General features: G+C 37.5%; 1 protein-coding gene across 1 annotated transcript in view; it reads left to right on the top strand.

Moving 5' to 3' along the window:
• Window positions 1-19109, top strand: part of Exoc6 (exocyst complex component 6) — a gene marked incomplete in the record, with an annotated part of 205895 nt that overhangs the window by 146451 nt on the left and 40335 nt on the right. The window contains 2 exon segments of the mRNA XM_008849623.1: window positions 148-289; window positions 18406-18479. Of these exon segments, the coding sequence (XP_008847845.1) occupies window positions 148-289; window positions 18406-18479 (216 nt within the window).

A 19109-nucleotide genomic window follows, 5' to 3' on the forward strand; every position in this document is an offset into this window, starting at 1 on the left:
CAAAGACAAAGCCATTCAGAACACAGAAACATAAACGCCAGTAATCACTCTTGTACCAACAAAAGAGTGCCATCTGTGCTATTTTATGATAAGATATATTTCCATGCTTACTTATTCATTTTTTGTTTGGTTGTTTGTTTTGAATAGGGGAAAGTTGCCCAAACAGCTTGTATGTCAGCCTGCCAGCATCTGTCAACCTCCTTAATGCAGATGCTTCTGGACAGTGAGTTAAAGCAGATAAGCATGGGAGCCATTCAGCAGTTTAACCTAGATGTCATACAGTGTGAATGTAAGTACCATATTGACCAACTCTCATGCTTCCTCTAGAAATCTACATTTAAACAGCATAAAAAGATGTATATAATAGGATAGCTTGAAAGGAGGGAGATGGAGTCAACTAAACTTTCCACAGCCTTTGGAGTAGGAAGAAAAAAAAATCTCAGCCTCACATTAGCAGCTTCTAAAGACAGGCAGCATTGAAGTGGTGATCTAGATTGGGTAATTAAGTGATTCATTCCCCCTATTATTTCTTCCTCTGATCATTCTTACCTCCTAGATAGGACTCTCCTAATACCATAACGAATGATGCAACCCCAAGTTTGCCACTGCTTTTTCTGAATAACATGTTGATAACCCATTAGAAGGATAATCTTAAGATTGCTTAACAGGTGACGCTTCTAACATTTTCTCTTTCTCAATGATTTTTTTCAAACCTTTATAACTGCAGTTATTTTTCCACTTCATTTTGTTCAGATAACAAGGTTTGCATATTCTTTGGTCTGGTGCTGACATTAGCTAACAAGCTTCAAAACTTGTATTATTAGCCTTGTTGTATATGCTTTGGATATGAGTTTTATCAGATCTTCATAACTCTAAGTACAGAACTTGAGGACTTTTTGGATGAGTGGTTCCCTAATCAAATTATGAAAATCCCTGATTGACAGTTGAATCAAACATGTCCATTGGCAAATTACAAATCAATGTGGCCATCAGAAAGAGTATGAAATTGTTGTTTAAAAAAATTACAATATTGTTATTTGGAAAAAATTTTAAATTAAGTATCTGCTATCTTCAGCTGACACAGGAGTAACACATTTTTCCCCTCAGCAATATGAAATACTTGTGTACCTCTTATGCATTGTGCTGTGGAAAAAAAAAATGTGTACCTTTTCCTAGAAAGTGATTCTAACTTTCCCTAACCAGAAAACTTTATTTTCTCAAAAATAAAACTGTCTGGGCCTGGAGAGATGGCTCAGCGGTTAAGAGCACTGACTGCTCTTGCAGAGGACCCAGCTTCAATTCCCAGCACCTACATGGCAGCTAACAGCTGTCCATAACTCCAGTTCCAGGGGAATCTGACACCCTCTTCTGTTAAGAGCACTGACTGCTCTTGCAGAGGACCCAGCTTCAATTCCCAGCACCTACATGGCAGCTAAAAATTGTCCATAGCTCCAGTTCAAGGGGTTCTGACGCCCTCTTCTGACCTCTGTGGGCATTGCACACCATGTGTGCACTTAAATACATGCAGGCAGTATACTTATCACATAAAATAAAAATAATAACTAAAATATTAAAATAATAAAGCTATCATTCACAACATATTTACTTTTCATTTATAAAAATATCTGCCCAAAATGCACTTTAGTTTCTAAACTCATAATTATTATTCTCATTCTACAAATAATTTGCTTTTCCTTTTTCCTCTCCCTTCCTGTATCTTTCTCTTCCCCCCCTTTATCTCTCCATCCCTTCTCTTTTATTTTTAAGTTTTGACTAGCATACAACGTAGCAAGTTTCCTTGCTGTTTTGTTTACAACCCCCACATTGACTCCTCTTCCCCATCTTCCTGCCTTCCCTCTCCTCTTGTACTACTACTATTACCCTTTCCATCTCTTTTTCTGGTGTTGGGAATTTACTCCAAGGTCTGGCACCATTCTAAACACATACTTTATCACTGAACTATACTCCCAACTTAAACTGCTTTCTTAAAGTTTTTAAGAAATTGTCTTATGAGATCATTCCAGTATAACATAGTTTATATAAATATTTTACATAAAGGTTGTTAGAGGCATTTTGTGTTATTGTGTCCTTAGTGTGGCTTCAAAATAACTAGGTGGTAGGGTTGGTGAGATGGCTCAGGGGGTAAAGGCACACTTGCTGCTAAGCTTGATGACCTGAGTTCACTCCTGGAACCTATATGGTGGCAGGAGAAAACTGACTCTTGCAAGTTACCCTGATTTCCATGTGTGTGCTGTGGTGTAGGCAATGTGTACACACACAAAATAAATATTAAAAAAATTTAAATAATAATTAGATGGTTAAACCTCTGTTGGCATTTGGTTGTGCCTTCTCAGTTACATTTATTGCTGATGATAGAATTTGCTACTTGGATAGGTAAGTTTCAGGAGACTGAATCTTCTCTCTCTGTTCTCTTACCTTTCTGTGAAGGGCTGTCCTAACTATTCTTAGAAAAAGGCACCCACCACTCCCCCATCTCCTGGTTACTGTCTCACTATCCTCATAGGGTAGTTCTATTTTAAGTTGTTACTTTAGACAGTTACTGAAGCCTCCTTTTAAGTGCTAACCAATAAGAGAAAGGAAATCTGGTGTCAAGTACAAGGGGAAAAGCCTTACTCTGTTGGGAGCTCAGGTTCTGTCACCAGAGACATGGATAAGAAAAGAACTAAGACTCTAAAAGTCATGGATGGCAATTCAGCTTCTTTTAAGATGTTGCCTTTAGTTGGCTCTGCCCTTCAGTGCTTATCATATATTTTACTGTAATAATTACTTCTTTAAAAATTTTGATATAATTAATTTTTTGGCGTTTTAAAATGTTTAGTGTGTGTGTGAGCGCGCATGTGTATCACAGTGTGCACATGGAGGTCAGAGGACAACCCACCATGTGGGTTCTGGAGATCAAACTCAAATTGTCAGACTTGGAAGCAAGGTGCCTAACCACTGAGCAATCTCACCAGCCCCCTGTAGTCATTATTTTTTAATACAGTGTGACACATTCAGTACTCACTGAATAAATATAAACTAATTACATTTTTGTCTTCTAACTTATGATGTTAAATATTCTCTTTTCCAAAAGACATCTTTTTACTTTAAACAGTATATCAATAATATAAAATAATAAAACACTCTTCTGTACTCTTTGTGGTAGGAAAAATATGCCCCCTTCAACTTGCAGCTTTTGGAGGTTGATACATGTATTAATCATGTGAAAGTGAAACTAGTTTTCTCTAATATTCATTAACATATAATCACTATTTTAAGAGAAATTAAAAATAAGTTTTCATATTAAGTAATTCTTATTTTTGTGTGGGAGAATATAGTTTTAAAATATAAAGCTAGGGGACTGGAGAGATGACTCAGCAGTTATAAGTACTGGCTGCTCTTGCAGAGGACCCCCAGGTTCAGTTCCTAGCACCCACATGGCAACTAACAACCATCTGTAACTCCAGTTCCAGAGGATCCTCTGACCTCCATGGGCATTGCATGTGTGTCGTCCACTTACAGACATGCAGGCAAAACACTCATGCACAAAAAATAAAAAGAAATTAATCAAAAAATTAAAAATAAAATATAAAGTGAATTTTCAGTATTAATGCAGTATATATGTTTTCTACATATTGAGACAGAAAGAAGAAAGGCAAAACTGGAACTTTGTTAGATAGGAGGCAGGCTAGAGTGCTTGGTAATTTGTGGCAGTCTGAATATCATGGGAATCATCTGGGATATAGAGAAGAAAGGCAGGTAGCACAGATAACGAATCTCAGAAGCTAAACAGTCAGTGGTAATATGACCCACCCAGCATGGTAACAGCAGCATGTTCTCAGACTCCTCCACGGTGAGGATATGCCGTGCTATAGAACGTCCTGCTGTGTGGTTGACCTGTCGTATCTTGAACATCCAAGCTGGTCATTGTGTATAAGAAATAATCTTACAACTATATGTTATTTCTGCTTAGTCATACACAAGAACAAAACCTTCTTCTAGAAGCTAGTTCTATGAAAACTCTGAATGGTCTACATATTGATTTGACTATCAGTGTCAGTGTCTGATACCTGCAGTAAGGGAACCACTGAAATATGTAGTTAGTCAGGCTATCAGGTGCACTCTTCCATACTCTGCACTTTATTAACAAAGCCCAAACTAAAGGCACATGCCTATAATCCCAGCACATAATGAGACTTTAAAAAAAAAAAAAGACCAAAAACAAAACCAAAAAACTACAACAAAATAGCTCAAACTGTTATGACCTTCCTAGTGACTAGAATATACTTTGAAATAATTGAAGCTATAGTGTTCTAAAATCTTTCTTGGGACTGGGGATATGGTACAGTATTCAAGCATGAGGACCTAAGTTCATACCACCAGCATCCATGTAAAAACTAGGCATGGTGTCACAGATCTGTAATCTCAGTTAGGGAGGCAGAGATAAGCAGATTCCTATGTCTCACTGACTAGCCAGCCTAGTGGAATTGGTGAGTTCCAAGTTGATTAAGAGACTGTGTCTTGAAAAATAAGGTGAAAAGGAATTGGAGACACCCAACGTCGACATCTGGCCTTCACATGCATGCACATATACATGTGCACTCACACACATATGTGCACACACCTGCACAAAACACACATACTCTCCCAACAAAATAAATAAAATAATCTGTTTATCTTTCCCCATCCTCATTTTCTGATTGCTAAACTCTGTTTTCCTAATCTTTTGTTTGTGTGATTGGTTTTTATTTTAGGATTTTAAGGTAATCCTTAATAAATTTTATATTTAAGATCTACTCCATAACTAGCCTGTTGAATTTTTTTCTGTTACAAGTTAGTATCATCTACAAAATTTTAATCATATTTAAACATATTTAACAATTCCATTGGTAGGATGCTGAACAAAACCTATTATTAATGCCCTGAGAGTCTAGTCCTCAAAATGTGGTCCCTGGATGAGCAGCAATAGCATGAACTTGTTAGGAATGTGAATTCTTAGGTATCATCTGCTAAATGAGGAGCTTTCTGGTAGGATTTAGCAATTCGTTTGATTAACAACTGCAAGCAGTTGTGAGAACCACTTTATTATATGGACTCCCTTCAACTTGGGTCCATTATTCAGAATCTTGTAGCTGTCTTGTGATTTCTTCTCTCCCTGCCTCTCCCTCCTCCTCCTTTTTGTTTTTTTGTGGTACTGAGGATTAAATCAGGGCCTGTGCATACTTGGTAAGTGCTCTATTGCTGAACTACATCCCCAAGTGTCTTGTGATTTCTTAGTCCTCTAGTTGAGTCTAACTCACAGTGTAGTGTTTGACTCAAAATTACAAGCATCCTTATGAAGTACCTTGCTAGAACTTAGAGCTAACACAATCATTGAATTTTCCTTACCTATTAGTCTATTCTTTCAAAAAAGAAAATGATAGTACTGATTCTTCACAAACCCAGATGGATTTGTAGGAATCAATCCTCTTCAAGAGCTCAGAAACCAGTACATAGCAGTCTGAGATTGGTTCTCAAGATTAACATAAACTTCTACTTGCCTCTGGCATGTGAGAAGGTTATCCTGAGTTCAAGCAAATCAACTAGCAGGGAGCAGGAGCTTACTTGTACTAGAGACTATAAACCACCAATGATTCTGAACTCAGGAAAAGTTCTTATGTTGGAGTTAATTAAGTAATAGGAGGTGGGTTCAGTACCAAATATGAAATACAGTAAGAGTGACTTTTGTGCATCATCTTAAGGCATACTAGTGTTTATTTCTAACTACAGGTGCCTGGGGCCTAGACCCTGCCTGCCTCCTCTCTCTTTCATCCAATGCCATCTTTCCCTACCATTTTTCCCACCAATACACCATTTTGATGTATTGGCCTTGATATTCTTCGAGTACCACATTCTTTCTGATCCAAAGCCTATACATGCTTTTCTCTTTCCTAGGATGCTTCTTCCCTAGGCCTGCATGGTTTAGTATTTTACCTTTGGTTCACTGAGCTTTACCAGGTTCTTAGAAGGACTAGAAATCCTCCCTGCTCTGTGTGTGTGTGTGTGTGTGTGTGTGTGTGTGTGTGTGTGTGTAGACTAGAGGTTAATGCCAAGACAGGGTCTCTCATTGAGCTTAGAACTCTCGGATTCAGTCAGTCTGGTCAGCCAGTGAGCTCCAGAGCTCTGCCTGTCTCCACTTCCCCAGCACTGATATTACAGTCATGCATGCCACTGAACTAGGTTTTTATGTGGATGCTGGGCATCCAGAGCCCCATTTTCATGTTTTTGTGGCAAGTACTTCAGACAGGACCATCTCCACAGCCCCACCCTATCTTTTAAAGACCTTTCCTATTTCCTCACTTCAAAGACAGTTTATCTCTTCTCCACTTACTTATTCCCTCTTCAATCTAAGTTTCCTAGGTAGTCAACAGAAAGGCTGGAAAGCAGTCATTGTTAAGGGCTCTGCTTCTGTCTTAGAATTTAGAGTAAATTTCTGTGCCTACAACCAAAGAAAAATTTATGTAGCAAATTGAATCAGGAGCTTTCTTGTTTTTCTTTTAATAGCTCTTTAATTTTTTAGAAGCGATGTCACTTTGTTTGGTTTACAAATTATTGACTATCTGTCCAGGTTGTTATACTTTGGCAATTTCCTTGTCTATCTTGTTTCTTGCCTGTTCTTTCAGATAAAAATTTTTGTTACTATTGCCAAAAATTATAAGTGAAATGGAATTTTAGTTAAAAAATGTTTTCTGAAAAAAAAGAATGGCCTTTATTTTGAGTTAGATTTTCTTTTATTTGGTTTAATAAGAAAGCAAAATGTTAACTTTTCCATCCTTATTTCGCTGTGAAAACATTGTGCAGATTAAGCCTATGAGATAGATTATCAGTTCATAGGTAAAAATAAATACTATAGCTAAATGAGTTGAGAGACATGAAAAGTTAGTAATAATTCACTTGCTGAATAATTACTACATGAATTGTTCAGCCACGTGTTTGTTTTTATTCTTTCTGATGAAGATGAAGAATGAGTACTGATCTATCTACATGCTCTCTTCTTTTTCTTTTTTTTTTTAATTAAAAAAATTTTAATGTGTAAGAGTGTTTTACCTGCATGGAAATAAGTGTACCCATGTTGTGCAGTGCCCGTGGAGACTAGAAAAATGCATTGGATTCCCTGGAACTGGAGTTAAGGATAATTGTTAGCCACCATGTGGGTGCTGGGAACTGAACCTGAGCCCTCTGGCAGAACAGCCAGTGCTCTTAACCATTGAGCCATTTCTCTAGCCCCCTTCCTTATTTTTCAAACACTGTATTGATCCTCTTTTCCCTAGTGTTCCTTGTGGGGAGGAACATCTCTGAGATAAGCCAGTTGACCTAAAATTTTCATCTATTATTATGTTTTTATTACATTTATTTACTCTGTGCGTGTGTGTGTGTGTGTGTGTGTATGTAGGTCAGAGGAAAACTTGTGGGAATTGGTTTTCTCCTTGTACCATGTGGGTCCCTCAGGTTGTCAGGCTTGGTGGCAAGCACTTTTACCTGCTGAGCCATCTCATGAGCCCTATTGAAGCTTTTTGACCAGGATTTGATGAAATCTATGTCATAAAAAGTTAACTTTTATGTCATATAGAAATTCAACTTAAACAGGGTAGAGACCGAAAGCAGGAAGTCCTGCTAAAAGACTCTTAAGCTTTTCCTTTAAAAAAAAAAAAAAAAAGATTTATCTTTATTTATGTGTAACAGTATTTTGCCTGTATGGGTGTATATACACCATGTGCATGCGTGGTGCTCATGGAGGCCAGCAGAGGGTGTCAGATCTCCTGGAACTGGAGTTATGGGTGGCTGTGAGCCACAGTATGGGTTCTGGGAACCAATCCTTGATCCTCTGTAAGAGCGCCAAGTGTTTTTAACTGCTAGGCCATCTCTCTAGCCCCAAGCTTTTCCTTTTTAAAGATAAATGAAAATTGACATTAGGAAGTGGAAATAAAGAGGAAAAATGATAATGGATTGCAGATATTATGGAGGAGGGAATATATATAATTGAACAAATTTGATATGCGTAAGATAGTTAGACTTAGGGGCTGGAGAGATGGCTCAGCAGTTAAGAACAATGGTTGTTCTTAGAGAAGACCTGGGTTCGAATCCCAGCACCCACATGGCAGCTAACAACTGTCTATAACTCCAGTTCCAGAGGATCTGACAGTCTCTTCTGTCCTCTGCAGGCATTGCACAACATGGGTGCACTTACCTTCATGCAGTCAATACACACATACACATAAAATTTAAAAAAAAAAAAAAAGAATTAGAGACTTGTGGAGGAGGGAAAAAAATATATATAGTTGCATGAATTTGATATGATTAAGATAGTTAGAATTAGAGACTCATATAATGAAAAGCAGATGTAAAGACTACAACCCATAATTAGGGAGGGTCATGAGAGGGAAGAACAAGAGGGGAAGAGAGAAAACATTTAGCTATTCAGGTTAGGTCAATTAAATTCAACAAAAAAGATTTGAGGGGTTAGAGAGATGGTTCAGTGGTTAAGAGCACTAGCTGCTCTTGAAAGAGGACCTGGTTTGGTTCTCAGCACCACATGGCAGTTAACAACCATCCTAACTCCAGTTCCAGGGGATCCAACCCCCAATTATAGCCTCCATGGGTATTACACATGCAAGTGCACTTACATACATACAGGCAAAACACTTATACACATAAAATAAAAATAAATTTTAAAAACTTTGAAAAGATTTGAAATATCAGGAAACCTGCACAGTGTTCTGTTTATAGCAAAATATCTGTGAATAAATAATATATAATGTGTAATAAATAATAAAGCATAAAGAAAGAAATGAGCAGGGGCTGGAAAGGTGGCTCAGCAGTTAAGAGCACTGACTGCTCTTGCAGAAGACCCAGGTTCAATTCCCAGCATCCATATGGCAGCTAAAAACCATTTATAACTCCAGTTCCAGGGGATCCGACACCTTGTTCTGACCTCTGAAGGTATTGCACAGCATGTATGCACTTACACACATGCAGGCAATACACTCATACACACAAAATGTTTTTGAAAAAAGTGATGAACAAACAAATCAGGAAGCCTCTCTAATCCACTTTTGTTTCTCCTAGAGTTTTGCCTTTGTTATAAGAGTCAGAGTCAGATGGTAGTACTGTACTTCAAAGCAAGACCTTTAACTCTGATGTAAACATAGCTGATGATTAGTCCTTTTGAAAACTTCATATATTTGATTACTGTGAATAAATTATCTTTAGCTTTATTTATTCTGAACTAAACAATCAAGATTTCTTTGTTTCCTTGTGCGATTTTTTTCATTCCCCAATTCTGACATTTTGCTTCAGATCTTTTTCTTAGTATTTTGCTTCTTTTTGAACCAATATTGGGTCAGATTTGATTTATTTATTTTTTTTAATGTCTGAACATAGAATCATAAGAACTTTGCAGAATGTTGGGGTGTGTGTGTGTGTGTGTGTCTGTCTGTCTGTCTGTCTGTGTCTGTGTTGGGAGCACCCACCCACACACACTCTTTTCCATGGTTTTGCTGTGTAGCCCAGGTTGGCTTTAAATTTGGTTCTAGCCTAGGCTCTGCTTCTACCTTGGGCATGTTGTCTTGGACAAACCATTTGACTATCAAGAGACTTCAAATTTTCCCCTAAAATATGGGATTTAGAATTTCCAAGATACATCCTAGTTCTAAGAATCAGAGGTCATAAAACCTAGGTAATGAGGAGTTTGGTGCTTTGAAGCTAAATGTTATTAATTCCTTCATATTTATTGGGTGCTTGGCATTTAGAAGATACGGTGGTAAAGAAAGTAGAATAAAGACATCCTTTCCCTTTTGGAGTTGAAGCCCAGCGAGCAGTCATTAAATAACGTCAGTAATTAGTATTAAAAACCGTTGAATTTAGCCAGGTGTGGTGGGGCATGCCTTTAATCCCAGCACTTGGGAGGCAGAGGCAGGCAGATCTTTGTGAGTTCGAGGACAGCCTGGTCTATATAGTGAGTTCCAGAACAGCTGGGGCTACAGGTAGACCCTGTCTCAAAAGACCCCCCCGCAAAAAAAAGGTTGAATTCTTTACAAGTAGCTGGCACTTTGAGAACATATAAGCAGATATAGATACAAAATTTCATAGATTTAAAGTATTAAGTAGTGTCAGTGTATGAATGTAGTAGATATGTTTGCTTATCTTGATCAGAACCAAATACTCCTATAACTATGGTTCTGAAAAAGGGAAGATAACCAGGAATGTGTATGAAGGAATTGCAGAGAAAAGTTGCTCCAAGAGCTGCACTGAACAGCTGATTCTATGACAGATTGAGATAAAGTCTTAGATGAGGGCATGCTTGCTGTATTTATCATAGTCTGATGTTCTAAATCTGTGTATTTTGTTTCATGTTCATTAAAAGTTTGCTATGTATTGGTTCTCAATATAGGTACCTTGCAGAGGTAATCAGATTGAGGAAAAGATAATGTCTTCTTACTAAATTGTTACAAAAGTATCTAAGATTAAAAAGTATTCAGAACTGGGTGTGGTGGCACATGCATTTAGTCCTAGCACTTGGGAGGCAGAGGTAGGCAGATCTCTGTGAGTTCAAGGCCAGCCTGGTCTACCTAGTGAGTTCCAGGCCAGCTAGTACAGGGGAGACCTTGTCTCAAAAAGACCAAAAAAATAAAAAAAGAAAAATTAATTAATTAATTTTAAAAAAGTGTTCAACATCATTAGTAATTAGGGAAATGAAAATTAAAAGCACCTTAAGATTTCATCTTACCCCAGTCAGACTCATTAAGATCAAGAGAATAAATGATACCAAATGCTGGCAAGGATGTGGAGAAAAGGAAACACTCATTCACTGCTGTTGGGATTGCAAACTCATGCAACCCTTAGGGAAAGCAGTGTGGGGAACTCTTAAAAACACTAAAAAGGAACCTACCGTATGACCTGGTTATACCACTTCTTGGCATATACCAAAGGACTCATACTATTGCAGAGATACTTGTACAGCCATGTTTGTTGCTGCTCTTTTCACAATAGCTAAGAGATGGAAGCAACCTAAGTGCCCCTCAACTGACAAGTGGTTAATAAAATGTGGTACATTTACACAATGGAGTTCTATTCAGCAGTAAAGAAAGATGCAGTAATGAAATTGCAGCTAAATGGATGGATCTAGAAACTTATACAGAGACTCTTCCTCATTTGTGGATCCTGGCACCAAATCCTTATAAACAAGTATCCCAGTCACCACCCACCAATGTAGCTTCTTTTTCAATGGACAGAGATTATTACAGAGTTACATTGCTGGTCATACACAGAGATTCTCTGTGAATTGTCCAAGCCTAAGTGGCATATCTAGGATGCAACCTCTACACCTAAGACTCATGGAAAATAGAACAAAGGATGAAGAGAACACTAATGCATCTTTCAATTCTCATCAATGAAGCTCCCTCATGCAACAGAGGATCAGGAACACAAAAGGTCAAAAGGCAGAGAATAAGAGTCTGCAAAGTGTGGGTTCTTGGACAGGACTCCTATATTGAGGTCCACCTACCCAGAGCTCAGGGACCATTGCAGAAGAGGGGGTGGAAAGATTTCAAGAGCTAGGGAGAAGGTGCATGATCATACAAAAATGGTCCTACAGATGCCTGGGACTCTTCTCATACAAACCTACAGCAATGGTGTCAGCATGCACAAGACCCATGCAAACTTAGACAGACAAAAACCCAGCACAGAACTGTGGAAATGAACAGCAGGCCACAATCTTAGTTGAAGAATTATTGGCAGCTGATTACTGCTGGGTGAGGAAGAGCTGATCTCGAAGGGAGAGATTCTAGATAGGCTGACTAAACCTCGGTGGATGAACTTGCACTGAGGGACATCTCAGGACACTAACTTTATATAATAGGCCTTAACATAAATGACATAATGTATAAACTCCATTAGGGGGGTGGAGGGTGCCAAAGGGGAAGGGGATATAAAGATAATTTTATATATGAAATACAAAAAAATTTAATTTAAAAAAGGCCAAAAAAAGTGTCTCAGAAATCCTTCACATTACTGACAAAATACAGAGTATTTTCAAGCATATGGGAACCAGATTCTACTCCATATTTAAACTAATCCAGATAGGCCTAGAATATATACCTAGAACATGTATGCATTCTACACAAATATTTCATGAAATTATCATCTGCTAAGAGTTTAATAACTTCAATCCATGGCTGTTAGGAAAGTTCTCTATCAAAGAGTATTGGCACCTGCTTTGGCTGTTTGGGTTATTTTTTTGTGCTGGAGATTGGAACCCAAGACCTTGTACATGGTAGGCAAGTGCCCTACCACTGAGCTACATCTCCAGACCATTTTACTTTGGGACAGAGTCTCACTAAACTACCCAGGCTGGCCTCAAACTTTCAGCTTTCTTCTCCTGGGATCATAGATAGGCCAGCACAATGTCTGACTTGGCATCTCTTTTGATAGTCTTTAAGGAATAGATAAATCTTCAAGCCATTCTTCATTTTGAATATAGGCTTAACAACTAAAAGAAAAGCTAAACAAAGCAAGAAAATGACCCACCAGCAGCACAAGTCTTTGTAGATGGTGTGTGTCCAGTCTCAGTGCTTCCAGTGCTAGTCTTGCTGTGGTGCATGTCTCCAGATACAAGGATTGAGAGAAAGTCATGAGGTTGGTGTGAGGAGAATACTTCAGTGTCATGTTGAAAATGAGCTGAGCACTGCTGCATTTTTTGGATACCTGAATTTCTTCCATGTTTTAGTAGCAGGTAGATTATTTGATTGAGGGTACTTTGCTGCGTTTTAATTCCATGAAATAGAGAGGTCTAGAGACTACTTTATATCAAAATGGCATGATAAATATTATAAAGGTTTGTATCCCCCTTGCTGCAAACCACTTGTAATTTAATACAAGTTAAAGAGGCAAGAATACTGCCTTTTGACAGTTGTGTGATTTTTCTGCGTCACTAGGAAATCCACTAGATGGCGCCCTTAGTCATCCCGTCTACACAAAGTACTTGGCATAGAAAAAATTTGAGTTCCAACTAGCTATTTTAAATTTCCAGATCTAGCAAGAAATGTGTATTTGTACACATAAAAAGAGATAAAATGTTTTAAAAATGTGTTTTCATAAAATTTGCCAAAATTAAAAAAAATTAAAATCTGGAAATTGTCCTCTGACACACACACACACACACACACACACACGCACGCACGCACGCACGCACGCACGCACGCACGCACACACACACAAATAAATGTAAAAAAGAAAGTAGTCAAGTTAGAGGTAAACAAAGTTTTACAAAACAATAGTTATTTAGAATAGATTTCTTAAATTATTTTTTAAATGTGTATGAGTATATTGCCTGCATCATGTAAGTAGACCGATGTTGTACAAAGCTTGTAGAAGTCAGAAAAGGGTGTTGGATTCCCCTGGAACTGGTGTTACAGATGGTTGTTAGCTGCCATGTGGGTGCTGGTAATTGAACCTGGGTGTTCTGCAAGAGCAGCCAGTGCTCTTAACCACTGAGCCATCTCTCCAGCCCTGGATTTCTTAAAATTTTTAGAGCCTAGAAACTATATTAAAATCCTTTGTTGGAAGATCAGGATCATTATTTGTCGTTTTAAAATGCCCTTAAGGCCGTGATTAACAAAGACAAAGATGCCATAATAGGAAAGTCAACTTATTATTAAATGATTGCACACAGGAGAACAAGGAAATCCCAAAATATGGGAATCTGGATGAAGGAATTTGAATACCTCAAAGAATTTAAAAAAACAGCCATAAGTTCTTTTTTTTTAAAGATTGCATTCTCTGGGCTAGAGCGATGGCTCAGTAGTTAAGAGCACTGGCTGCTCTTGCAGAAGACCAGGGTTCTATTCCCAGCACCTACATGGTGGCTAATGACCATCCATGTCCATAGATCCAGTTCCAGGAGATTGCTGCCCCCTTCTGACCTCCACAAGCATTGCATGACACAGGTGCACTTACATACATGCAGGCAATACACTCATACACATAAGACTAATAAATAAAATATTTTTTTAAAAGATAGTACTCTCCTCCTGGGATCATGAGTCAGTATTAATAGCAAATTATTATGTATATTACTATTTATTAATTAATTCAACACCTTTGTTGACTATGTCCTGTATACCAGACACAGGATATATAAAGGTAAAAAGAAATCTTTGCTTCCTAGGAGCTTCTTGTTCAATGTAAGAATTCACAATTTAATTTTTGTTGAGGAATACATTAAGAATAGCCTCACCCACTCTCAGTTATTCCGATATCAATATCCTAAGGATGCACACAGTGTGTGTATGGCTATTAAGTTTAAATTGGTACGGAATCAAATGAAACATTCTGTTCTGCACAGTTATAGAGAACTGCATTACTGCAGAAGGTTCTGTTGGGCAGTCATTCTAGATCAAATCAACAAGCTAGATAACAGGTTAACTACAGTTTAATCCTTATAGAATTTTATTGCTTTTTCCTTTTCTCTCTTTTCATGTATGAAACTTTCACTGCATATTTATTATTTAGTTGGTAGGAATTAGAAATGAAAATAAGGTCCTTACCATCAGGGAATTCATGGTTTTGTGGGACGACACAGACAGAAACAATTAGAAGACAGCAAACTGGGTGCTGTGATAGGATCTGGGCAGGAAGTTGCAGTGAGAACACTGACAAATCTTCCCACCGAAGGTGATGATTGAATTGAAGGATAAGTAAGAGTTATCCAGATGGAAAAGAAAGTGCTCTAGGCAGAAGGATCTGATATATGCAAGGATCTGATGTATGGGCATTCTGGTTAGGAAAGGGTTTAAAGTGCTCCTAGGAAAGTCTTAGAGATAAGGCTGGAGAAGTAGAGGAAGCCCAGTTGTAAAAGTCCTATGTCTTGTTTTATTATGAAGGTAATGTGAACCATTAAAGGATGTTAAACTTTGAAATGCCTAAATAACAGTTACATCTGACATGTATTACACTGGGAGAAGAGGAAGGAGAAGCAGCCAAAGGAGCAGATGGGAGTGTTTTTGTAATCTCACCTAGAACTGATGATGGCTTGAGCTAAGATATAGAAACTCAAGAGAAAACCATAGGATTGCCTACATTTGAGTTTTAAAGAAGTAAAGGAAAAATATGAAGCTACTGATCAAATTGAATAGCTTTTTGTTACAAATATTCTCTGTGCTAGATCTTCATATTGCTAAAGCTCCTTCTGTCCCTGAAAAAATAAAATAAAATAAAATAAAATTGAGAAAATGCCAAGAGTTACAAACTGGTGAGTGTAGTCTATCTCGGCTGAATTCCTGTGAGAAATGAGATACTGGTGAGAGAGGCTGAATAATCAGATTCTGGATCAATAGATCAGTGCTAGGATGTGCAAATGAACTGTGTGATCCTGGGCAAGTCATTTCACTTTTAAATTTTCTATGCTATAAAATGAAGAACTGGACAGCTTTAAGGCTGAGCTGTCAAGGGACTTTTGGGGATATTCAAAGTAGATATATCTTTGCTAGGAAGATTTTACAAGCCATCATCTACATTCCTTGTTGGCCAAAATAAGTTGTTATAACGATCAAAACAGATGGTATATGAGAAAGTGTTTTATGAACTGTAAAATGATGTATAAATTTATAATATTATAATTTTGACATTAAACTCTTGAGTTTAATGCCAAGCCTCTGAACCTTAAACAGTGATATCTTAAACAGGAATTGAGGGAGAAAAAAAATGAGAGATTGTTTTTTGTTTCCCCCTGTGGTGCCAAGGGTCTTCCCCATGCATGGCCTTGAGTATCCCAGAGAAGTGCTCTACCATTGGTCTGTATCCTCTAACTGAATCTTTTTTTTTCTTTTGGCTTTTTGAAACAAGGTCTCCCTGTAGCCCCAGCTGGCCTGGAATTCACTGGGTAGACCAGGCTGGCCTTAAATTCACAGAGATCCACCTGCCTCTGCCTCCCAAGTGCTGGGATTAAAGGCATGTGCCACCATGCCCAGCCTAACTGAATTATTATAGAACAGTTCTAAAGCCAGAAAAGGTGGGAGGTTGAGGCAGAAGGATCACAAGTTTGAGAACAGTCTGAGCTATAAGAAATGATATCTTAAAAAAAAAAACCTTCAGAATTAAGTAGATTATAATTGCAAGCATAATTGGAATTGAGCTGCTTCTATGCATAATAGATAAAATGATCTGCCGCATTTATGGGAAGGCTTTATTTATGTGGTCTTAAGTATTTATAATGTTGCTTGTCATTCTTCAAATAAAATCTTAATAGGAATAGGGAAACTCAGTTATCTGGGACATACTCAGGAGAGATGCAGTTGCCACTGTGTATGAGTGTGCCCCTTTTCATTGTGAAGTGGCGGAAACAGGAGTAAATTATGCTACCTGCTGGGAAGTGTGGCTAGATCTGCTCATTAAAGTACTGGGTTTTCTGGTGCTAGGGGACCTGAGAAAGGCAAGTTTAATCATGTCTCATGTTTCTTAGAAGTATGGCGGGGGGCAGGGTGTATAGTAGCACTTATATTTGAAAGGTACGTATACTTAAAGGATGTATAACACCTCTTTGTTAACCAGCCAGATTCAATTGCACTGCAGTCTCAGTTGCTTGGGAGGCAGAGGCAGGAGGATCACATGAGCCCACAAGTTTGAGTTTACTCTGGACAACATACAGAAAAACACTGTCTGGGGGTGAAGAAAGGAAGTAGGAAGAAAAACAAAGATGAACAGATTTTATAATGTCCCAAAATGCTGGAAATTTAAAAACCTTGATACTGTAAACCAAAAGTTGTCATTTCCTTAAAACAACCATAACTTATTTTAAACTTTTTATTCCCCAAAGATGCCAAGTAAATTAAGGTGTGTAAAATTTTCCCTGTAGCCACAGCTGGCCTAGATTTGCTATGGAGACCAGGCTGGCCTTGAACTCACAGTGATCCGCCTGCTTCTGCCTCCCAAGTGCTGGGATTAAAGGTGTATGACACCATGCCTGGTTTGTTTTTAATTATTGATTTTGAGCCCTTTTACAGTATATTTCAGCCAGAATTCACTAAACTTATTTATTTTTGTTATTCCAAGAACCATATAGGCAGAAATTATAAATAGCTTCTAAAATACTGGCTCAGTTAAATTCACAGATGAACATTCTGTAATGTTTCTAAGAAAATTGGGGTGCTAATGGGAAGACAGAATGAATACAAATGTTCTTATCAGAGATGTGTGTAAAAATGTGGAGTTGGGCAGGGGATATGGATATGTGTGTGTGTGTGTGTGTGTGTGTGTGTGTGTGTGTGTTTTCTTTTTTTTTCCCCCCTGTATTGGATTTGAACCTAGGGTCTTGTGCTTGTTGGGCAAGTACTGTGACTGAGCTATATATAGCCAAGCCCTCTCTTTATTTTTGAGATAGAGTCTCCCTAGGTTATCCAAGCTCATCTTGAACTCATGCTATAGTTCAAATGGGCCTTGGACTTTGAAGATTACAGGCCTGATCCACCAGACCTGACTGGTAGGATTAAGATTAAAGCACAAAAATTATCGAAAAATATCTTGGAGGCTGGAGAGATGACTCGGTAGTTAAGAGCACTGGCTGCTCTTACAGAAGTCTAAGGTTTTGTTTCCAAAAACTACATGGCGGTTAACAACCATTTGTAACTCCATTTCCAGGAAATTCAACACCTTCTTCTGTATGCTTGGGGGCACTTACATACATGAAGGCAAAACACTCATACATATAAAATAAAAATTAATAAAAATTTTAAAACATGAAAATGTCTTGAATTTTAAAAAATCTTGTCTTCAGATATTCTTTCATTTTGAAGAAACAGAATTCCTTTATGAAAGAAAATATTAAGTGACATGGATAGACATTCTTGAATCATCCTGATTTTGCTACTTAAAATGTTTTGCCTGTTGTCTGCATGTAAAACTGACCCTTACCTTGCTGTCTGCCTTTTATTGCTGTTAGCTAGAGGTGAGATTTTTATAGTGCATGTTGTATAACTAAGCAGATATTTTGAAATATGTTGACAGCCATGGAATTGGTAGTTTCAAAATGCTTCTGTAATCATTCACCTAAGGCTAGAAAGAGTCAGAAACTTCACTTTGATTGAAGTATATTACTACTCTTGAACTTTATGTAGCATAACCTTTCTATGTTTATTGTGATTAAAGATTACCTTGATGAAATGGAAGATTAGAAGTTTAAAATTATTAAAATATTTGTGGTAATAAGTGTGGGGAGGATATCAGTACTAGGAATGGAAGGTTGTAAGTAGTCTTCCTTTGAAATGATTGTGAGTAAATATTATAACACATTTGTAATGAGTAGAAATGCAGCCGTTACAGTCACATTTTTTAATCTTGTTCTAATTCCCACTTCTTTTTAAATCTTTACAATAGTGTTTGCCAGCTCTGAGCCTGTGCCAGGATTCCAAGGGGACACCCTGCAGCTAGCATTCATTGACCTCCGACAAGTAAGATGTGATAATGCACTCTGCATTTGCTGCTCTCTCTTGCCTTTTTATCTTTAATGCTACCAGAATGCCGGTTTGCCTTGAAATAACCTGTATTTAAAAGATGCTTTCTTTTTCCTTTGGAAGATACATTTTTGATTGCTATGTATTTGGCACATCTCTGAACCTGTGTCCATGCAGTGTCTCAACTTTATGAAGCATTCCCACAATGAGTATTTAATTTAATCATTACTTGAAAAGTATATTTCCCTGTAGTTTGGTTTGCTGACATTTAAAGTTTATTTTTTAATAATGTATTGGTCATACATGAAAATTTGTAATAACATTATTATCAGGATGCAAGTTAAATGTAAATTATTACAATCTAGAAAGTAACCATTCCCTTAAAATTTTGTTAATTGTAAATTTTATAAATTTTCTGTATGCTTTCAGAAAGAAGGATAAAACTTGGTTTAAAAAATTATTATTCAAAAAATATAATTATTCATTTACGTAATTGTTCTGGTATTCAAGTTTAATAGCAAGTATGAGCTCTTTCTTGTGTTCACTTTTCACTTTTGACATTTCTACTCTGTTGGCTACGTTTTAATTTTCTTTCCTTTTTCTCTCTCCTCTTAGTTTTCCTTCTGT

This window comes from Nannospalax galili, unplaced genomic scaffold, assembly GCF_000622305.1.
Source record: "Nannospalax galili isolate Female #2095 unplaced genomic scaffold, S.galili_v1.0 scaffold384, whole genome shotgun sequence".
Classification (NCBI taxonomy): Eukaryota; Metazoa; Chordata; class Mammalia; order Rodentia; family Spalacidae; genus Nannospalax; species Nannospalax galili.